Source organism: Mustela nivalis (genome assembly GCF_964662115.1).
Source record: "Mustela nivalis genome assembly, chromosome: 7".
NCBI lineage: Eukaryota > Metazoa > Chordata > Mammalia > Carnivora > Mustelidae > Mustela > Mustela nivalis.
The window spans coordinates 51212569-51236623 of NC_139026.1; the positions used below are offsets into that span (position 1 = coordinate 51212569).

At 39.9% G+C, this 24055-nt stretch overlaps 1 protein-coding gene across 1 annotated transcript in view; it reads right to left on the minus strand.

The window, feature by feature from the left end:
- Positions 1-21983, minus strand: part of TBK1 (TANK binding kinase 1) — a 48882-nt gene extending 26899 nt beyond the window's left edge. Inside the window, exons 1-5 of the mRNA XM_082738299.1 lie at positions 21643-21983; positions 18938-19052; positions 12297-12437; positions 7524-7653; positions 4581-4762 (exon numbers count right to left, since the gene is read on the minus strand). Coding sequence (XP_082594425.1) covers positions 4581-4762; positions 7524-7653; positions 12297-12437; positions 18938-19024 — 540 coding nt within the window. The 5' untranslated portion in view covers positions 19025-19052; positions 21643-21983. The remainder of the gene's footprint in view (positions 1-4580; positions 4763-7523; positions 7654-12296; positions 12438-18937; positions 19053-21642) is intronic.
- Positions 21984-24055: the final 2072 nt, after the last annotated feature.

Here is a 24055-nt window from a genome sequence, read left to right on the forward strand (position 1 = left end):
GAATGAATGTTGACGTTTTCTTTGGACTTTCACAAACAAAGTGTGGTGGGAGATTAAACATCTGGCCTGGGAATTCCAGAATGAGAAATTTTTTCATTTAAATATAAGTATTTCTGTGGGGCATCTGGGTGGCTCAGTGGGTTAAGCCTCTGCCTTCAGCTCAGGTCATGATCCAGGATCCTCTCAGCTCAGCAGGGAACCTGCTTCCCCACCCCTTCTGCCTGCCTGCTTCTAATCTCTATCTGTCAAATAAATAAATAAAATCTTAAGGAAAAATAATACACACACACACATATAAATATTTCTAGATTGCTGAGCTTCAGGCTTTTATTTAACTCTTTTCTTTTTTTAAAGATTTTACTTATTTATTTGACAGACAGAGATCACAAGTAGGCAGAGAGAGAGGAAGAAGCAGGTTCCCCGCTGAGCAGAGAGCCCAATGTGGGGCTCAATCCCAGGACCCTGGGATCATGAACCGAGCCGAAGGCAGAGGCTTTAATCCACTGAGCCACCCAGGTGCCCCCTCTTTTCTTTTTTTAAAGATTTTACTTATTTATTGGACAGACAGAGATCACAAGGAGGCAGAGAGAGGAGGAAGCAGGCTCCCTGCTGAGTAGAGAGCCCGATGCAGGGCTCAATCCCAGGACCCTGGGATCATGCCCTGAGTCGAAGGCAGAGGCCTTAACCCACTAAGCCACCCAGGTGCCCCTTACTGAACTCTTTTAATAACTTCTGGTATACTGTATTTGAAAACAGGGCTGGGCATAGTATGGAACAGAAAATAGATTAGAGCAAAATTTCAGCCCTGGAGTTCAACATGAACTGCAGTTAAGCTAATGGTGTGTTCTTTCCATTTTAAGTTTGTTAAAAAGCAAAAGCTAAACTCTGGTCCTGGAAGGCTAAGTGAAAGAGTAATAGTTGGTAATGGGTGGTCAACCTCATAAAGGCTGGTAAGGAATGGCTGTTTTGCTTTCCATGGTAAATGGGAAGAGCTACTGCTATTGAGTAGGCAGAGATCAGAGATGAAAGACATCCTGCTTAACAGGGAAAGTTCTTAAAAATAAGCTTCTGATATCCAGCATGACTTTTGTCATCTCTATGTCCAACGTGGAGCTCAAACTCACAACCCTGAGATCAAGAGTCCCACTCTATACTGACTGGGCCAGCCAGGTGCCCCTACAGCATGACTTCTGAATATCCTGCCAGATAACTTGTATAGGTGAGAAGTTTATCATTCCATCTGATATATAAATATAAAATATATTTGTACACAGAGTATTTTTGTAGCTACAAGAATGCAGCTCTATGTCAACCTACTTTGTTTAGTTAGAAACCATGAAGAGTTACTCACTGCTTTGGAAAATCATGCCAGTGCCAACACCACCACTTGTGATGTGTGACTCATTAACAGAACACGCAAGTGATCACTGTACTTGCACTGGAAGTGGTAATGCACACAAGTGCAAGCATCAGATTTTTTAATGTCTGCTAGTGAAGCTGTTCCTAAACTTCCACATATTAAATATGATTTTATTTTCCCATATAATATTATTAAGATATTAGGTCATTTTCTTAATTAGGCATACAGGTTGATTATATCTAAGCATTTCATTTCAAGATACTGAAGGGAACATTGCAAAACATTTATTATAAAAAGGGAGCGATCATATGGAGTTGAAACCACTAGGCTGTATGTTCTGGCTAGCTTCTGCTTATAACTCCAACTCCAACCCAGGAATCTCATGCATCTTGTTCACCATGGAAGCTCCAGGGCCTCCAGTAGTGCCTGGCACACAGTAGGCACCCCATACATATTTGTTGGATGAATATAATCCATTTTGGGGTATTCTTACAAAAGATTATCAAAATATAAGTACAGACTAATTTGGGGTTATATACTGTTAACAGAACAATATTTATTTATTTATTTAACAGAACAATTTAAGACACCTTCATTCACACTAGACTTAGAATAATCTGAATAAAGCTATGGGGCAGCTATACTTTATTCTTCATGGTATAAGTTTACAACAGCAGAATCCAACTGGAAAGAAGTCAGAATCCGAGACTTTCTTTCTTTCTTTCTTTTTTAAGTAATCTCTATATCCAACTTGGGACTCAAATTCATGACCACGAGATCAAGAGTCAGATGCTCTACCAACTGAGCCACTGCAGTGCCCTTAAGACTTTAAAGATAAAGTCCTGAGCCAGAAGCAATTAGTGATAGTTTTTATTATAAACTTCCCGATTACATGTTAAATGTACTTACTACTTATTTTAAATTTTTGTTAATGAAATATGGTTGACATACAAGTTACATTGGTTTCAGGTATGTAACACAGTGATTAATAATTACAGGGGCGCTTGGGTGGCTCAGTGGATAGAGCATGCAACTCTTGATCTCAGGGCTGTGAGTTTGAGCCCCACACTGGGTGGGAAGCCTACTTTAAAAAAATAATTCTAGGGGCGCCTGGGTGGCTCAGTGGGTTGAGGCCTCTGCCTTCAGCTCAGGTCGTGATCCCAGGGTCCTGGGATTGAGTCCCGCATGGGCTCTCTGCTCAGCAAGGAGCCTGCTTCCTCCTCTCTCTCTGCCTACTTGTGATCTCTGTCTTGTGATCAAATAAATAAATAAAATCTTAAAATAAATAAATAAGTAAATAAATAAATAAATAAAATAAAACAATAATTTTAGGGGTGTGTGGGTTGCTCAGTGGGTTAAAGCCTCTGCCTTCAGCTCAGGTCATGGTCTCAGGGTCCTGGAATCGAGCCCCACACCAGGCTCTCTGCTCAGCAGGAGCCTGCTGCTTCCCTCTCTCTCTGTCCACTTGTGATCTCTATCAAATAAATAAATATAAAAAAAATTCTAAATTAAAAAAGTCTTTTTAAAAACCAACCAACAAACAAACAAACAAAATTCTATACATTACACAAAGCTCAGCACTGTATGTGTAGTTACCACAGGCAAAGAAAATGAAAGCAAAAATAAACTCCTGGGACTATACCAAAATGAAAAGCTTTTGCACAGCAAAGGAAACCATCAATGAAACAAAAAAGGCAAAAAAGGCAACCTACTAAATGGGTGAAGATATGTGCAAATGTTATCTCTGGGAAGGGGTTAATATCCAAGACGTATAAAGAACTCATACAGGCGCACCTAGCTGGTTTCATCAATGGAGTCTGCGACTCTTGATCTTGGGGTGTTAGTTCAAGCCGCTTGTTGGGTATAGAGATTACTTAAAAATAAAATCTTGGGTGCCTGGGTGGCTCAGTGGGTTAGGCTTCTGCCTTCGGCTTGGGTCATGATCCCGGGGTTCCAGGATCGAGCCCAAGCAGAGAGCCTGCTTCCTCTCTCTCCTCACCTGCCTCTCTGCCTACTTGTGGTCTCTATCTGTCAAATAAATAGGTGGAATCTTTAAAACAAGCAAACAAATAAATAAATAAATAAAATATTAAAAAGAAAAAAAGAAGAACTCATACAACTCATAACCAAAAAACCATAAACCATCTAATTAACAAATGGGCAGAAGACCTGAAAAGACATTTTTCTGAAGAAGACATCCAGATGGCCAGTGGTCACAGGGAAAGATGCACAACATCACTCATCATCAGGGAAATGCAAATCAAACCTATGAGATACCACCTCATACAGGCCAGGATGGCCAGCATAAAAAGACAAGAAATGACAAGTGCTGGCAAGGATGTAAAGAAAAGGGGATCTTCAGGCACTGTTGGTGGGAATGTAAACTGGCACAGCCACTGTGGAAAACAGTATGGTGGTTCCTTGAAAAATTAAATATACTTACTTTTAAGTATATTTTCTTCAGTTGTTTTTTTTGTTTTTGTTTTTGTTTTTTTTGTTTTTAAGATTTTATTTATTTATTTGACACAGAGAGAGATCACAAGTAGGCAGAGAGCCAGGCAGGGTTGGGGTGGGGAAGCAGGCCCCTTGCCGAGCAGAGAGCCTGATGCAGGGCTCGATCCCCGGACCCTGAGATCATGACCCAAGCTAAAGGCAGAGACTTAACCCACGGAGCCACCCAGGCACCCCTTCTTAAGTGTTTCAAATGCTTACTAACTTTATACAAACACACCTTACATAGTTTGAAACACAGACTTTTCTAGCTTTCTACCATTCAAGTTAGATCTTTTCAAAAGCATTTCATTTTTTGTTTCTTATAATGTTCCTTTCTGTCTTTCAATAACCAACCTCCCTGAATAGAATCTTCTGCTTCAGAATTATAACAAAATTTGCTCTATAGGGATATCATTATAACAAACTTGTAATAATATTAACTGCTGTGATCCAAAAAGGGGAGCATTTACTAGCTACATGCTTCTAAAACATATATATAGCTTTTTCTCTTAATATAGATCCACAACATTAGAAAAATTAAAGAACTTGAGTGTTATAAAAGAAAAATTAACAGCATCGCTAGATGGCAATATCTAATTCCCTCATTACACACCATACACGAGAATAAAAGCTTAATTTTTGTCGTAAAAGTTAGTGACATTTTATAGTTGACCAGTCACCTATATTTACAACATATTCCACTTTAAATAAGTGATACAGGACTTACCAAATATTCTTCTGTGCCATACAGAGAAACAAACTGCTCATCATCTTCTAATTCTCTAGCTGCACCAAAATCTGTGAGTTTGTACACAGACTGTCCATCTTCCCCTATAACACGCATGATATTCCCTGGCTTAATATCACGGTGCACTATGCCATTCTCTCGGAGATGATTCATTCCACCGACTTGATAAAATAAAACAAAGGAAATCATAATGTAGGCATCTATGTACATGGGTATGCACATCAAATTCATCCACATTCATTTTTACCAAAGAAATAACAGATGGTGTTTACATTTTGTATCTCATGTCTGAGAAACAGAGTTTAAGAATAAGGATCAATATGGTTTAGGGAAGACTCCAATCTCTCTTAATTAAATACTATTAGGAAATGGAACAAAATGGTCTTCAGCAAAAAGACTTCCTGAATTACTTCTGGTTATATACATGTGGGTAATGTGCCCAAACTTAAGAAAAATAATTCCTGAGAAATTGACAGTCTTTCACCACACTTTCCTATTTCTTTAGCTTGGAGAAAAATTCCATAAAATAGTAAACTGGACTCAATACATAAAACAGTAAAAAATTAATTGAGGCAAAGTGTCAGATTGGCTTTCATAAGAATATATTTCTTACATGCTTAAAGCTGTTCTTCAAAGGTCATTTTCCTTTTTTCTTTTTTAAGGGTAAAGGGGCTACATTGCTGAAATTAATCTGTTTTGGCTAACTGACAAGCACTGCCACTGAACACTAGTTTGAAACATTTGACAGCTGATAGATGAATGTCCAAATATAACATACAAAAATAAGCTTATGGGTATCATAATGGGTTTCATATCAATTATGAAAATTCAGGGCTACCTGTACACTTAGGAAGTCAACAATTATCTATAACTTCTACTTGGTTAAATGGGTTGCAGCTTATATTGTTTTTCTCTTATCTTATCCTTACCTAAAGGGTCTCCACACTGCTTCCACTATCAAGTTCAAGAATTCCCACTAACCTTATGCCTTCTTTATCAAAGAAAGAATATGGACTTTTCCCATTCCTTAAATACTGATTCACTTCTCGTCAAGAAGATATTATTATTCCCTTTGGTTGCCATATTCTTTTTTTTTTTAATAGCTTTGAGATGAAATTCATGTATCAATAATTCAGACTTTTAAAGTATACAACTGAGTAGTTTTTAGAAGAGTCAAAGTGTACAACCATCATCACTATTTTCAGAACATTTTCATTATGCCAAAAAGAAACCCCATACCCGTTAGCAGTCACTCCTCATACCTGCCATCCCCTCAAACCCCTGGAAATGACTAATCTGCTTTCTGTTTCTATGGATTTGCCTATTCTGGACATTTTATATGAACAAAATAATAAATATTATGACCTTTGTGTCTGGTTTCCTTCACTTAGCATCATTTTTCAAGGTGCATCCATTTTATAGCATGTATCACTACTTTCTCTTTTTTTTAAAGTAAGCTCTAGGCCCAACTCATGACCCCAAGATCAAGAGTCACATGCTCCACTGACTGAGTGAGTCAAGTGCCCCATTTTTCTTTTTCATGAACGAGTAATATGTCATTGCATGGATAATGGACATTTTATTTATACATCAGTTGATGGACACTTGGGCTACTTCCATTTTTGGCTATTAGGAACTGGTAGACAAGTTTCTGTGTGGACAAGTTTTTAATTCTTGTAGGGAAATACCTAGCATTGGAATTGCTAAGTCCCATGGTAATTCTTTATTTAATCTTTTGAGGAACTGCTAGACTATTTTCCCAAGTGGCTGTACTTTTTTACGATCCAACACCTATATATTAGGGTCCAACTTTTTCACATCCTTGCCAACACCTGTTTTTGTTGTCTTTTTTAAAAAAAATAATTAATTAAGAGAGACAGAACATTTATGAGTAGAGGGAGGGGCAGAGGGAGAAGACCTTAAGTAGATTTGCTGCTGAGTGAGGAGCCCAAGACCAGGCTCAATCACATGACCCTGAGATCATCATCTGAACTGAAACCAAGGAATTGGACACTCAATGGAATGAGCCATCCAGGTGCCCATTTTATCTTTTTGATTTGGCCATGCTAGTGAGTATGAAGTGGTATCACTTTGTAGTTCTGATTTGCATTTCCCTAATGACTAATAATCTTGATTCTCTTTTTATGTTCTCATTGGCCATATATGTTCACCTTCTTTGGAAAGATGTTTATCATTTTTATTTATTTATTTTTATTTTTTACTTTTGCCCATTTTAAAATTGCATTGTCTTTTGATTAAGTTGTTAGGATCAAAATTCCTTATCGTATATGTGATTTGCAAATAACTTCTCTCATTCTGTGGGTTGTCTTTTCACTTACTTGATATTGTCCTCTGAAACACAAATGTTTTTAAGGTTGATGAAGTCCACCTTATCTATTTTATCCTTGTGTATGTACACGTACACTCTAGGTGTTGTATCTAAGAAAGTACTGCAAGAAGATCTTTGGTTTTGAATACAAAAATAATATATTTACAATTCTTATGTCGTTAGGAGCACCTAGGTGTCTCAGTTGGTTAAGGGTTAGACTCGATTCTTGCTTGGGTCTTTATCTTGGGGTCATGAATTCAAGCCCCGTGTTGGGCTCCATGCTGAGTCTGGAGCCTACTTTAAAAAAAAAAATTCTGGGGGCACGTGTGTGGCTCAGCTCATTAATAATCTGCCTCTGGCTCAAGTCATGATCCCAGGGTACTGGGATGGAGCCCAGCATCGGGCTCCCTGCTCAGTGTGGAGTCTGCTCCTCCCCCCACTCCTCCCACCACTCGTGCTCTCTTTCTGTCTCTCAAATAAAATCTTAAAAAAAAAAAAACCCTTATGTCATTAAATTATATACACATATAACTATAAAATCACACATCTATCTATATACACATATATTTATAAAATCATATAAATAAACGTACCCACATCTCGCAAAACAATTAAAAATTCAGACTCTGGTAGTCCATAGGCATTAGATGGCTCTTCTAAAACAGTGTATAAACTTCCGCATGGACAAAATTCCATAATAAGTACTTTATGTCTTGTTGTTGTCTGGAAAAAAAAAATCACTGATTGGGACTCAATATAAAAGTTTTTATTATAAGCTAGTGCTTATCTGATTTCACTTAAATGGAGAATATGAATGCACTATGAATGCTTTACCTGGGATTTGTTAACTACCTATTGACTATACTCATATAATGATTAACAGCTTCTAGATTCCTATTGGATTGGTTTTTGAAAGATGATCAAACCACGATGAAAGCTGGCTAAATCTGAAATAGAAAAAAATCACTGCTACACTGTTATAATGGTTCTTTAAAAATTTCTTTAATTTCTAATACATAATAGTACATTTAGGACATTAATGTTTGAACAGATCTCTTAAGACACTTGAAATTCTTCTCATGACAAGTACTTCCACTTCAGGGAATGGAGTGCTTTTTTTTTTTTTTTTTTTAAGATTTTATTTTATTTATTTGACAGAGATCACAAGTAGGCAGAGACGCAGGCAGAGAGAGGAAGGGAAGCAGGCTCCCTGCTGAGCAGAGAACCCGATGTGGGGCTCCGTCCCAGGACCCTGGGATCATGACCTGAGCCGAAGGCAGAGACTTTAGCCCACTGAGCCACCCAGGTGCCCCTGGAGTGCTAGTCTTTTTTTAAAAGATTTTATTTATTTACTTGACAGAGAGAGATCACAAGTAGGCAGAGAGGCAGGCAGAGAGAGAGAGGAGGAAGCAGGCTCCCCGCTGAGCAGAGAGCCTGATGCAGGGCTCGATCCCAGGACCCTGAGATCACGACCCGGGCCGAAGGCAGCGGCTTAACCCACTGAGCCACCCGGGCGCCCCTGGAGTGCTAGTCTTAAAAACAAATAGATGGCAGAAGAGCCTAGTGGTCCCCCTCACAGCAGTCTGAGCTTACTGATTTGCATATGAGCTGCGGATTTGTTTCAAACCTTTTAATGAATAATTGATTATAAGATACATCACAATTTAATAACAGCTTTTTAGGGAAAAAGAAATACTACCAAATTACATATATACACTGATGATAAGATATGTTCCCATTTTAGGAACTTGAAAATGTGATTTTGAGTCTTAAAATCCAGTATTCATCTCCAATTTTTTTTTGTGGTTATTTCCAATTTTTTATCCTTCCTTCCTTTTATAATTTTTCCTGCATATCCCCAAAACACTTTCATTGTTTTTTTAGATTTTATTTATTTATTTGATAGAAAGAGAAACAGCAAGAGAGGGAATACAAGCAGGGGGAATGGAAGAGGGAGATGGCTTCCTGCCGAGCAGGGAGCCCAACTCAGCTCTGACCTGAGCCCAAGGCAGATGCTTAACGACTGAGCCACCAGGCACCCCAGGATTTTATTTATATGAGAGAGAGACAGCATGAGAGGGTGAGTCAGAGGCAGAAACAGATAGAGAGCACAAGAGGGGGTAAAGTCAAAGGGAGAAGCAAACTTCCTACTGAGCAGGGAGCTGGGAGTCTGATGTGGGACTTGATCCTGGGCCTCCAGGAGCATGACCTGAGCCAAAGGCAGTCACTTAAACAGCTGAGCTACTCAGGTGTCCCCCAAAACACTTTCATAAACTATTTTATTTTAAAAAAGATTTTATTTATTTATTTGATGGGGTGGCGGGGACACAAGCTGAGGGGAGGGGCAGAGGGAGAAACAAACTCCTCACTGAGCAGAGAGCCAGAACCGGGACTCGATTCCAGGACCCCCGAGATTATGACCTCAGTTGAAGGCAGCCACTTAACCAACTGAGTCACCCAGGTGCCCCCTTTTATAAACTATTTTAAATTTCTCTACTACTGAGTAGTTATAGAAAAAGAGAAATAACTTTAAAAGATTTTTGTTTTTATTTTTTTAATTTTATTTTAAAGATTTTATTTATTTATTTGACAGAGATCACAAGTAGGCAGAGGCAGGCAGAGAGAGAGGAAGGGAAGCAGGCTCCCTGCTGAGCAGAAAGCCTGATGTGGGGCTCGATCCCAGGACCCTGGGATCACGACCTGAGCTGAAGGCAGAGGCTTTAACCCACTGAGCCACCCAGGCACCCCAAGATTTTTGTTTTTAAATAATGAAGTAATATGTTGATGGTTGAAAATTTGGGAAATACCCATAATTCCATTACCCAGAGATAATTATGCTAATATTTTGGTGCATTTCCTTTCAGTCTATTTCTTATCTATCAAATCACTTAAGAGATACAAAACATGATACTGTATATTCAAGATCACACTGTGTATTTATTTTTAATCCTGTTTTTCTGACATAACATTATACATAAACATGTTTCCAGATAATTAAAACTTTGGTAAATACCTCTTTTCATTACTGCTTTAACTATTGTGTAGTGAAGAATAAATTTCACCCCAAGAGAGGTCAGGTTTTTGTTTGGCTTTGGCTACCAACAGGTGATTAGTAGGCATCTGGAGTACCCTGTCTGCGAGAAGTGTTTCTCTGAATGGGGGCTTTGGCCATTAACAGTCTAATGATGTGATTTATGATGGAGGTTTTAGGATGTACAAGTCCATCTCAATTTCCAAAGGAAAACACAACTAAAGGTATTAGCCTGAACTTCTGGAAAGGGCTAAAGACTAAAAGTCAGCCATGCAGGCAGTATGTGATTGAGTCCCAACAAAAACTCTAGACACCAAAGGTTCAGGTGACTTTCTGAGGCTGGCAATATTTTGTGTATACTGTCATACATCAATACCAGGAGGGTACTGTATCTATGAGGAAAGGAAGATTCATGTCTGGAATCCTCCTATATTCTGTTCTATGAATTTCTTCCTTTGACTAGTTCTAATTTGTCTTCTTTTGCTAGAATAAAACTGTAACTACATTTCTTTCCTGAGTTCTCTGAGTCATTCAACATTCTATTTTTTTTAAGACCTTATTTATTTAGAAAGCGTGAGCATATGAGCAGGGGGGAGGGGCAGGGGAAAAAGGAGAGACACCGAAAGCAGAGTGTGAGGGCCAATGTGGGGCTTAATCCCAGGACCCTGAGATCATGACCTGAGCGGAAATCAAGAGTTGGACATTCAGGGCACCTGGGTGGCTCAGTTGCTAAGTATCTACCTTTGGCCAGGTCATGCTCCCAAGGTCATGGGATCGAGCCCTGAATTCGACTCCCTGCTTGGCAAGAAGCTGGCTTCTTCCTCTTCCACTCCCCATGCTTGTGTTCCCTCTCTCATTGTCATTCTCTCTGTCAAATAAATAAAATCTAAAAAAAAAAAAAAGAGCTGGATACTTAACTGACTGAGCCCCCCAGGCATCCTGAGTCATTCAACATTCTAGCATATTATCAAATCTGGGGGACGCCTGGGTGGCTCAGTGGGTTAAAGCCCCTGCCTTTGGCTCAGGTTATGATCCCAGGGTCCTGGGATTGAGCCCTGCATCGGGGGAGCCTGCTTCCCCCTCTCTCTGCCTGTCTCTCTGCCTACTTGGGATCTCTCTCCCTGTTAAATAAATAAATAAATAAAATCTTAAAAAAAAAAAATCTGGGGACAATCATGGGGAGCCCCAAATTTGTAGCCAGCTGGTATGATGTGATGATAGCCCTAAGGGACTGGTGAACTTGCAGCTAGTGTCTGAAAAAGTACAGTCTTCTGGGGACTGTTCTCTTTGTACAGTATGCCAAACTCTTCTGCAGCTGGTATCAGTGATCTTGAACAAACCTGGCAGGTGGAAAATTACATTCTTTTTTTTTTTAAAGATTTTATTTATTTATTTGACAGAGACACAGTGAGAGAGGGAACACAAGCAGAGGGAGTAGGAAAGGGAGAAGCCAACTTCCTGCCAAGCAGAGAGCCCAATGTAGGGCTTGATCCCATGACCCTGGGATCATGACCTGAGCCAAAGGCAGCCATTGAATGACTACATTCTTAACCTTGAGCATAACAAACTGAGTAACTATCCATCACATATTCTAACTTATTTAACCATTCTTTATCATAAACAGGGCAGCAATGAACATCTTTGTGCATAAAACTGTATTTAAATTTCTGATTAGTTCCTAAGAAGTACTTACTAAAAATAAAATCACTATTATAAGGAATATAAAGTGCCAAATTATTATTTAAAAAGTGTGATTTGACTGATTCCTTGTTCACATCTAGAGGGATTAAACTAAATTTCTATTTCCATTACTTCTAGATAATTTTTCTAATGACATTCTTTTTTTCTTCCTAATGACATTCTTCTTTTCAGTGTCTTCCTAAAGTCAATTGTATCTTTTATATACTGTATTAACATATACAGTATGTACTTATACACTGTATTAATTTCTGGATTCCTAGGATTTTTATTCTTTTACAAAGCCTTCTTCGTATTGTTTGACTTGCTCCTTTTATAATTATGTCAATTTAACTTCACTTAGTTTTTATTTCTAGTAAAAATACTGGTAACCACAGCCTAGTATAAGAAATATACTACTTTTTCTGATTCCATGATACTTTATTTCCATTGTTATACCTCTTCAAGAATCTTTGAGGACAAAAAAAAAAAAAAAAAAAGGAATCTTTGAGGACAGGATATTTGGTTATACAAGCTCTAATTTTCATCACTTAAAAAACTTCATTGTTTATAAAGCAATTTTTATATTAGGTCATTTCTCCCGGATTGCAGTAATTACAATAAATAAGATAAGATTAACTAAAGCTTGACTACTTACCTCCTCTTCAATAGCAAATAATTTGACAATATTTTTGTGATTGAGTTTTTTTAACACTTCAAATTCTCTCATTTGAACATCCACTGGACGAAGGAAGCTTATGTTATTAAATACTTTGATAGCAAATAAGTCACCAGTTTTCTAAAAAAAAGAGAGAAATATTTTATTTATCTATAGTATTATAAAGAAAATTAAAAGGTACTATTAGAACTAACTATAGCAATTTATTTATCTTACAGAACACCCAAATATTTTTTAAGCATAGGTAACTGTACCAGAGCTCTTGATTTTTTTTAAAGCTAAAATCAATTAGCTGCTCCAAATTTCTCTCAAATTATATGCTTTGAAATGAAGTAAAGGCTTTCTTTCAAATTAAAAAGCTTCCAGGGGTGCTTGGCTGGCTTAGTCAGTAAAGCATGCAATGGTTGATCTCAGGGTCTTGAGTTCAAGCCCCACACTGGACCTACAGCCTACTTAAAAATAAACAAATACATAAAAGTTAAAAAAAAAAAAAAGCTTCCATTATATGAGGCAAAGAGAGTCACATATAAGAAGAGCTCTAGTAATATCAAATGTGAAAGTATATTTTAGATAGGAAAGTAGTATTTTAGAAGGGTTTCTCCAGGGCTTAATAATTTAAACAAAACAGGAAAAGAGAGATTGAAAACTATACTCCATATACAAAATTTCATTAAGCTCAAAATAGGGGCACCTGGGTGGCTCAGTGGGTTAAAGCCTCTGCCTTTGGCTCAGGTCATGGTCCCAGGGTCCTGGGATTGAGCCCTGTATCGGGCTCTCTGCTCTGTGGGGAGCCTGCTTCCTCCTCCTCCTCTCTCTCTCTCTGCCTGCCTCTCTGCCTACTTGTGATCTCTGTCATAAATAAATAAAATCTTAAAAAAAAAAAAAAGAAGCTCAAAATAGGGATGCATGGATGGCTCATTCGGTTAAGCGTCCACCTTTGGATCAGGTCATTACCCCAGGGTCCTGGGATCCAGTCCTACATTGGGTTCCCTGCTCAGTGGGGAGCCTGCTTCTCCCTTTACTTGTTCTGCCTGCAGCATTCCCTGCTCATGTTCTCTCTTCCTCTGACAAATAAAATCTCAAAAAAACAAAAAACAAAAACAAAAACCCTCAAAGTAATTAAATTAATCGTTAAGAAATACTCCAGAGCACCTGGGTGCCTCAGTTAGTTAAGTGCCCTACTCTTGGTTTCAGCTCCAGTCACGATGTCATGGGTCATAGAATTAAGCCCTGAATCAAGCTCCATGCTCAGTGGGGAGTCTGCTTTAAGATTCTCTCTCTCTTCCCCTCCCCCCAATTGCACACATGTGCACTCTCTCTCTCAAAATAAAATAACAAAATCTTAAAAAAAAAGGAAAAGAAAAGGGTCAAGGGTCAAGGAAAAGAAAAATGGGTGCCTGGGTGGCTCATTCGGTTAAGACTCTGCCTTTGACTCACATGATCCCAGGGTCCTGGGATCGAGACCCATGTTGGGCTCCATGCTTGGTGAGGAGCCTGCTTCTTCCTTTTCCTTGACCCTTCCCCCTGTGCATGTTCTCTCTCTTCCCTCTCTCTCAGTCAGAATAAAAAAATCTTAAAAAACAAACAAACAAACAAAACACCACTCCCTAGCTGTAATACTGTGTGTGTGCAGATGTGCGTATGGAAGTAAAAGCTGGAGTTGGTCAGGTTCAAGTAGCCTATCTTCATTGGATTGCATCACTGCTGCCTTGGAGATCTTTCTGCAACTTCACCTAGATGACTAGAGTAGATTGTTTCTTTCTTTCTTTTTTTTCTTTTTAAAGGTTTTATTTATTTACTTGACTGAGAGAGGCACAGCAAGAGAGGGAACACATGCAGGAGGAGTGGGAGAAAGAGAAGCAGGCTTCTTGCCGAGCCGGGAGCTCGATGTAGGGCTCAATCCCAGGACCCTGGGATCATGACCTGAGCTGAAGGCAGACACTTAACCACTAAGCCACCCAGGTGCCCCAAGACTGTTTCTTTACAGAGCCTTCTCTTAGAGGATCAAAGACATTTCCTTTTCTCTATGGATGTGCCTGCAGCACCCCACTCTCACTCTCTCATGGAATATTGAAGTAGATTGCAAAGAAAATTACAATGCACAACTGTAGCTGGGAGGCCCTCTTAGAGGTGCAAATGCTTAATTTCAGGTAAACATCACCTTCTTATATTCTTCATATTAACTTTGCTTTAAGGCTCTCTTCCAGACCCTCCTACCTCCTCCCAGTCATTCTAAGTGGCAAGCCTCTCCTTAGTGGTCAGTCCAGATTCTTTGGGTTTAATCTTACTTTTCCCATAATCCAAGGTTGAACTTCCCTGGAGCATGTGGAAAGATCATTTCCTCTTTGACTTTGGGGTTTAAGCACCACCTGCCTAAAGATATTTCATGGCTGCCTGTCTGTCAGGATTTTCGTGCTATGCCGGCTTTGATGCCCTCTCCATAGCTTTTCATACAGATTCACTACTCATAGCCAAAATCACCTCAGAAGCTCACAATCTTTTTCTCAGTCAGAATCTCATGATCTTTTCTCTTAAAACAATTTAACTGCCTGGGACGCCTGGGTGGCTCAGTCAGTTAAGCCGCTGCCTTCGGCTCAGGTCATGATTCCAGGGTCCTGGGATCGAGTCCTGCATCGCATCGGGCTCCTTGCTCAGCAGGAAGCCTGCTTCTCTCTCCACCTCTGCCTGACGCTCTGCCCGGCTTGTGCGCTTGTGTTCTCTCTCTCTCTCTCTCTCTGACAAATAAATAAATAAATAAATAAAATCTTTAAAAACAAACAAACAAACAAAAAAACCCCAAAACTCCCAAAACCCATTTAACTGCTTCACAGCCTCTCATCAAGATCACTATTTGGAGACCACATCTATGTGACATGATCACACCTCCCTCACTCTAGCTTACCACCCATTTTCAGACAATATGAAAATAGAATAACAACCAAATCACAGTTTAATTACACCATTTCCCTATTTGTTCAACTAGAGTAAGAACACTGCTAAATCTATCTACCTAAATCTATCTACCAAAATATACCACAAGATTTCTCTTGAGGATACTTATTTTCAACTTAATCTAGAATTAGGAGAATCCTAACAGAGGAACAACTGGGGAAAATAATGCAATATTGCGAAGTGCCTACTGTGATCAAGGCTAGCATTTTCCATACTTTTGTAGTCCAAATCATACCTGTGAGATTACTGGCATAGTGTGGGAATGTACTGTTTTCCCTTTATTCAACTGCACAGTCACCTGTCATTCACTGTCCCTAACTCAAAGCATAGAGGATGAATATTTAAAGGATCTCCATGTAGTTGGGATCTACATATAGCTGACCCTCGAACAATGAGGGTTAAGGGTGCTGACCCTCTGTGCAGTCAAAAACCATATTTACCTTCAACTCTCCAAAGACTTAACTACCAATAGCTTATTGCTGCAGCCTTACTGAGAATATAAACAATTGATTAGCGTATATTTTATATGCTACATGTATCCTTACAATAAAGCCAGAAAGGAAAATGTTGTAAGAAACCATAAGGAAAAGAAAATACATTTACAGTACTGTACTGTATGTATTGAAGACAATATTCACATGTAAGTGGACCCACACAGTTCAAACCCATGTTATTTAAGGGTTAACTGTATACATATAGGAAAATCAACACATCCTTCCTTTAGCTCTTCCCTTTAACTTCACCATGATTTTTTTTTTAAGATTTTGTTTATTTATTTGACAGAGATCACAAGTAGGCAGAGAGGCAGGCAGAGAGAGAGGAGGGAGCAGGCTCCCTGCTGAGCAGAGAGCCTGATACGGGGCTCAATCCCAGGACCCTGGGATCATGACCTGGCCAAAGGCAGAGGCTTTAACCCACTGAGCCACCCAGGTGCCCCTAACTTCATCATGATTAACAAACATACACATTCATCACATACACTAATAACTAAAAACAGGTCAATGAGAAAGAGACAGATTACGGAAGTAATATACTTTGAATAATAAATAGTAAATTTGGAACTTGGGTCATTCCAGATGGTAATACAAAAAGGTCTAAATAATATCATAGTTTAAAATTCTTAAATAGGGGTGCCTGGGTGGCTCAGTGGGTTAGGCCTCTTCCTTCGGCTCAGGTCATGATCTCAGGGTCCTGGGACTGAGCCCTGCATTGGGCTCTCTGCTCAGTGGGGAGCCTGCTTCCTCCTCTCTCTCTCTCCCTGCCTCTCTGCCTACTTGGGATCTCTGTCAAATAAATAAATAAATAAATAAACCTTTAAAAAAAAATCTTAAATAAAATGGTGAGTGCTGTGAAGTGTGTAAGCCTGATGATTCACAGACCTGTACCCTGGGGCAAATAATACATTATAAGTTAATAAAAATAATTAATTTAAAAAAGGGGGAGAGGAAAAAAAAATTCTTCTTCTTTTTTTTTTAGAAGTGCAGAGGGAGGGGCTCCTGGGTGGCTCAAGGGTTAAAGCCTCTGCCTTCAGCTCAGGTCATGATCCCAGGGTCCTGGGATCGAGCCCCGCATGGGGCTCTCTGCTCAGTGGGGAGCCTGCTTCCTCCTCTCTCTCTGCCTACTTGTGATCTCTGTCAAGAAAATAAACAAAATCTTAAAAAAAAGAGAGAGAAGAAGTGCAGAGGGAGAGAGAATCTTTTTTTTTTTTTTTTTTTAAAGATTTTATTTATTTATTTGACAGACAAAGATCACAAGTAGGCAGGGGGTGGGGGAGTTGGCTCCCTGTTGAGCAGAGAGCCCGATGCGGGGCTCGATTCCAGGACCCTGAGATCATGACCTGAGCCAAAGGCAGAGGCTTAACCCACGGAGCCACCCAGGTGTCCCGGAAAAAAAAATTCTTAAATAGTTAAGGGCAAGCAGGATTTTTCAGGTATAGTCCTAAACCTCTGAAATTGATTTCACTGAGAACAAACATGATTTCTGAAAATACACCCATGGGAAGAATACTAGGGACTGAATACTAAACTGACTCTTCACAGTCTTCTAAGTAAATTCCTATGACTCTCAAATCCTTATTTTAGGTCTTCTGACTATATGGGATAAAATACATTTCCGTTCCCTTTGAAGAACAACTTTGGGTTATCTTAGGGTGGTCTAATCTGTCCTCATTCTTCATTCTTTTATTCCACAAACATTTGCAGAATGCCTATTAGATATAGGAACTTAAATGAAGGACACCCAAGTATCTAAGTAAGGAAAGAGGACCAGAATACATGGAATATGCCTCACCTAATTTCTGTCACTACTAACTACCTATTATTCTATCAGTTTCCAATTTACGTCCTTTCCAACACCAGCTAAACCTAAAACTCTTTGTGGGAAGGAACTGCACGTTATTTGCGGTTATGTTCACTAGATCCGTCACAGTGCCTGTCATGTACCAAGTGATTATTAAAGTTTGTTAAAGTTAATTTGGGTCACAGGAAGACAGACAGTCAGATGTGGTCTCAACACTAAATCTTGTGTCACCACCCATTTTCTTTTCTTCTTGGCACAGGGCATAAAACAAAAACAATTTCTAGGGCAGGAATATCCAAAGTTGACCATATGGACCTGATAAAGAACCCAGAACTTGTGGACAATTCTGGAATCTGAGGGAAAAAGGCTAAAGGCTATATGACACTTCTGATTCAGCCACTGCGAACCAGAGGCTGTTTACAGTCAGCTTCTTTCCTCAGAGGAAACAGCCCCTCCCCTCTGAATGCTTATCTTATTGTTTCTGACAGAACTGACAGGCAATCACACAGCTATAGGAAAACATGAAACTCCTCCTTACTCAAATATTTAAAGCTCTTGTTTCTGAAAACAAGAATTTAAAATTCTCCGAATATCATTTAGTCAAAAAGAGTTCACAGTGCTGAAAAATTAGTGGTTTATTTGCATTATAAGAGATTTTTCTTCTCTATTATTCTTCCAGCTTCCTTCCCAGAATAGAAACTTTAATGATCTTAAATTTCTTCATTTTAAGTTATTTTAATTATCTTTAATTTCATCTTCCAATATAGAATCTGACAGAAAATCTTTTTTGGTTCTTGAAGTGCCTCCAAGATTAGCCTTTTATTCTATTCTCACTTCCACTACAAGTTCTGTTTACCTCATACCTTTTAAGTGTGGGCTCCTTGCTGATAATCTCTTTTTATTCCAATCTACCTTGTAGGATGCTGTTTACTAGGACATGAAACTGTAATACAGCATATCAGAACCACCTGTGGATTCCCCTCAAACTATGCATCTGCCTTTGCACACTTCCTTCATCTGTAGCCCACCCCAATGCACTCACTGCCATAAGGAACTTTTCTGCTAGTGAGGTCATTCACTATGAGAACTAGGTTGGGGAAAGAATCAAAAGGCACAATACCAATCTTCCTAGTCCCTTTTTTAAACCAATCTCTTCTTCTCCACTCCCAACACATAACCTCTGCCACTATCAGGTAGGTATCACTAACTCTAACACAAGCTATACTTGAACCACAAAAACAAGAACTCTCTTTAAACAGGGTAAACAAAAACATCAAGTCTCATCAAGTCTCACATTTTAGTACAAGTGTGCTTCCCAAAAGAGAACATATACAGTGATAAAAAGCCTTCACAGTTTTCTCTGAACCAACCTTATGCCTTCCACGAAAGACATTTGCAGTAGCTCCTTGGCCTAAAATATCAGATAAAAGCCACAGATGATTAGAAGTGCTCTGCATTTTGGCTTGGTCAGGAGTTCTTGTTAAACTAAGAGAGAAGAAAAAAAGTGCATGTTGTTTTAAGGGAACAACACATTTAAGGAACAAATGTTAGCTATTTTTAGTCTCCAGTAAGATCATAACTTAGTTATTGCTAAACTGAAAAGTGCAGTCTAATGTAAAAATATAAGCTTACAACAATATTAAAGACTAAAATGCCGTGTGGGCTCTGAAAAAAAACATTAACCAATGACATCTTATATACTCACTTTAACTCACTTATCCCAAGGCTGCATAAAACATCTATTTCTCTTCAGATTTTATCTTTCTCAGGAGAGTGATACTGGCCACTTATCTCCTTCAGATGTTTTGAAAGATTAGTCAGTGATGAATTATAAGGTGTTTTAAAGTCATAAAGTCGGGGTGCCTGGGTGGCTCAGGGGGTTAAGCCTCTGCCTTCGGCTCGGGTCGTGATCCCAGGGTGCTGGGATCAAGCCCTGCATCCGGCTCTCTGCTCAGCGGTGAGCCTGCTTCCTCCTCTCTCTCTGCCTGCCTCTCTGCCTCGTGATCTCTCTCTCTCTGTTCAATAATAAAAATAAAAAAATCTTTAAAGTCATAAAGTCAAATATAACACAAGTATAGAAAAGAATTACTTTTTTTCTTTAAGGGCAGAGCTACACTAATGAAAACAACTGTTGCCATGGCATAACATTTCCATAAGGTAAAATTTCATCAGCATGGTGCCTGACAATCATAATGGAAAGATGCAAAAAGTTTTTATTCTTGAAAGGTTGCTAACTCTTGTGAAATTAAGGATAATCGGTCCAATCTCCAAGTATATAAATATACACATATTAGGTGTATATTACCAAAGTCTTAAAAAATAAGCAAGTGGATGCTATTATGTATTAAGTAAAATCTCTGTATCTTCTGCTCAATTTTGCTAAATCTAAAACTGCTCTAAAAAATAAAGTTGATTTTTAAAAAAAGCACCACCCCTACCTAGCCTTCTCCTTTAATAACTGGAAAACTACATTACTTCTAGGGTATTAAAAATACTTGAGCTCCATGTTGGAATAAAAATTAGTAGCATAAACAATATTCTCACCATGCCACATTAAAACTGCTGTAATACCAAATCAAATCAGATCCTGATATCCCTTTGTAGTCCATTAGAACAGACTAGGTATTCAGTGATGAATTAATGACTATCAATATTCCAAGAAGGATTAGAAACATAAAGAATGGTCCATTTTCAATAACCTTATATATTAAGATATATAATCTTTACCCTCCATCTAATTTAGGTAAGAAATGTTATCTAAACATTAACTTATTGGAAATAAGCAATAAAAATAAGAAGCACTTTTCACAAGGAATACACATCTGTCAGCTGAGGTTAATAATATCAACTATCTTTTCAGTATTTTCAAATATTTTTCAATAATGAAAAACCTTTCCTAATTACTTTAACTGTGCTGAGGTAACTGTAAATGTAAAATAGTGCAGCCAGGTACCCACACATAGCTAGTAAATAATATATAAGCACTTTTATCAGCTAAGATATCTTCTCTCTATATGAAGATTTAAGACTAGTTTCACAGTGATGAGGGGAAATGTCTTTTGAAACTATCTTCCAATAAACCCACAATAACAGCATGCTAAAACATGACTCAGCACATTCACAAGGTGTTTGCTTTTTAAATCTTCCCCAAATTTTGATACATTATAGGCAGGCACTCAACAAGTATGTTACTAGTGCCTGCCTTAAGCCTACTTCCTCATACTGTCCAAAACGAAAGTTACCATCTGTCTATGGATGAAAACAAGTCTGATGACAGGCATCTGGACAAAGTTCAAGGATTTCCAAACTCTACCACTATGTTAATAATCCAGCGTTTCTGGAGCGAAAAAAGTGGGTCTTTGGTTATGCACTGGACAGTTAACGGGTAGACCTTGTTTTGAAGCCAACTGCTGAAAATACCTGGGAAACGGACTGGAAGATAAACCCGTAAGCAATTTCCCAAAGGAAATGTTTGGGAATGCACATTATATGTGTGTATACTAATCGACGTCCTCTGCTTCCAGCTTCCGGTTAGTCAATCCACGACGTTACCATCACTAAAACCCTAACGAAACGTCTACTGAATCATCGGTAAAATCAAACCCTTTGAACACTGCTGTTCGTGTCAACGTTCATAAAGGAGTAGAAAACTGTCAAACTCTTTTTAAAAAAGGGGGAATCCGTCTCTCCGGGGCGGCCAGGGCGCATACCCGGTAATGAGCACCACCTCTTTCTTCGTGCCCAACGTCGTTGAACGCTGACCCGGGAGGGCGCCCGGTCAGAGGGCCGCCCAGGGGGGGCGAGAAGTAGAGGTGGAAGGGACCGGGCCCGCACGACCATTCTACCGGATTTCGGACGCCCCAAACACCCGGGCGGGAGGCGGCCACCCAGCCAAGGTCCCGGCAGGGCTCGGCCTCCGGTGGTGCTGGGCTTCCCGGGTCGCCCGCCCCGCCCCCGCTCTGACTCAGCATCCCAATTTCCCACAGAGGGCGGGAGCGCTCCGCGCCTGCCCCTGCGGGCCTCCCTGCTCGTGCCCCGCGCGGCTCGGCCCCTCTGCCCGCGCCGCCCCACTTACCGCGCCAGGTCTCCGTCGCACCACCTCCAGCTGGCTCCCGCGGCCTCCGTGAGCCTCGGGACACTTCCGGCTTCGCGAGCCCTGGCCGGGGGCCACGTGACCGACGGCCGGCGCGCGCCGGTGCGCGTGCGCACGTCCGCCGGACGGGCCTCGGCCTCCGCCGCCTACCCTGCGGCCAGGGCTGGTGGGGCTGCTGGTTTCCACGTTCTTCGTAGAGAGAGGCGGGGAGACTGGGGGTTGCCTGGAGTCGGAACTGGTCCGCACCCTCTGCCTGCCCCTCCCTCACGCTAAGGGTGAAGCTAGGGAGCCCTGCGCAGTGAGCAGTTTCGGTTTCCCAGAACTGCAAATCCCGCCCCGTCCTCGAGAACCACCGACAGAGCGCGACGTGCGGTGACAGTAGGGAAGACAGACATTGAACTGATTGCAAACATTCTAATAGTCACAGGTGCGCAGAATGCTGGACACGTGCGAGGCTGTCCCTGGGGAGTAACACAGTCTGGACGGATAGATCTGAAAGTGTTTTAAAGGCTGTGTTGGCTGCAGTGGGGTCCCATGATCGCCTCAGAATAATCCAGACGTGAAATTCTTAATGTAAATAAGCTCATTTAATTCCTTATTTACTTTTTTTTTTTTTTTTTTGCGTTGAGGAACTCAGGAATGAAAGTTGTCTTAACTCCCTCTTTACACGGTATTTGAAAAATGGAAGTGTTGGGAGAACTTGACTGAAATGAGGTCCTGAATACTCGTGCCTCCAGGATCTCAAGCAGCTCTTCCCTAAAGTGATCCCTTCTGCCCACTGACTGCACTGCAGCCTTTCTCAACATAGGGAGAGGTCAGAGACACTCTGGCTGTTTCAGGGCTAAACTTGTAAGACTGACGAGGAAGAATTCTTCCCAGTTGAGAACTACAGCAACCAGGAATGAAATAGGAAACCAGGGGCTTTTGAATGGAACACATCTGGGTTTGCAGTCCCAACTCTCCCCACCAAATCCTGACTCTAAGCACGTTCCCCCGCCCCATAATGTAAGTCTGTTATGTTCCTTGCACAATGGAGATAACAAAAGTCCACAGTAATGCGTTGTTACAAAGGAAGTTACTTTATTAGACTTTTAAACAATGTTAAAATAAACCACTTAATTAACCAGTGTTAGATGGAACCATTCTAACAACAAATCTATTTACTGCTTACAATTCCAACCAATTTCAGTTCTGTATCTAACACCAAGAAGGGGACCTGTCCAGGTTCCTTACAACAGTAAGACCTACAGCTCCAAAGTTTTATGGGAGAAAATGTAATTAGCTGAGCCAAAGGCCTTGATTCACATATTTACCAAAATTATTTATCACTGAAATACCACAGGTATTTTCTTAAAGGTAGAGCTGTTTGTGAACCAATTAACGTTAACATTTAAGACTTTAAATAAACTGTTAGGCACATAACTCGACCAGGCATCTTAAAACCCTTGCTGTTCCATAGTCAAGCCACACAAATCCGTCTTTGCTTTTGTGACCTCACCTTTCAAGAGGTGAGATTCACTCTTGTGACAATTATTTGGGGGCTTATTTTTGGAAACTAAATACAAGTAAGTAATTCATGAAGAAGCAGAATTTCCTAATTGCTATGGTACTCCATAAAAAAAGTGCTCTGGGTAACTTCAGGGAAAGATGGATATTATACATGACTATAGAACATGAAGTTTATCTTCTACTGCAGACTCTTAATTTCCATGTTTTGTTTTCTCTTGATCCTGAACATACACAATCTTTTGAGGCTTTAAACAGGGAAAAAGGAGGCGTCACCTTTACATATATGGAACTAATAGTACAGCGATCATAGCTAATACGAAGTCTTCGTGCGCAGGTAGTATAAGAAGCCATTCATACTTAAATTCTTGCTAGTGAGGTAGCTACCATTATCTCCCCCATTTTACAGATGTGGAAATGTATATGGAGAAGTTATTTAAATTACTTAAACTTTTTAAAACCAGTGACTAATAGAACCTACTCAAATCTGCAACCTGCCTTAGCTCTTAAGCACTATGCTGACTTGTTAGTATACTTTGAAAAACTAGTGCTATTGCACTAGATGCCATGATCTTTCTTACAGTACAAGAAAGCTTATCAATGGAACACTTCAAGCTTTCACATACCCATTTTAATTTCTTTATTTAGAGAGAGAGCACTTGTGAGCGAGTGGGGGTAGGGGGTGAGGGAGAGGGAAAGAATCTTTTTTTTTTTTTTAAATATTTATTTATTTGACAGAGACCACAAGTAGGCAGAGAGGCAGAGAGAGAGGGGGAAGCAGGCTCCCGCTGAGCAGAGAGCTCAATGCGGGGCTCGATCCCAGGACCCTGAGATCATGACCTGAGCCAAAGGCAGAGGCCTAACCCACTGAGCCACCCAGGCACGCCCC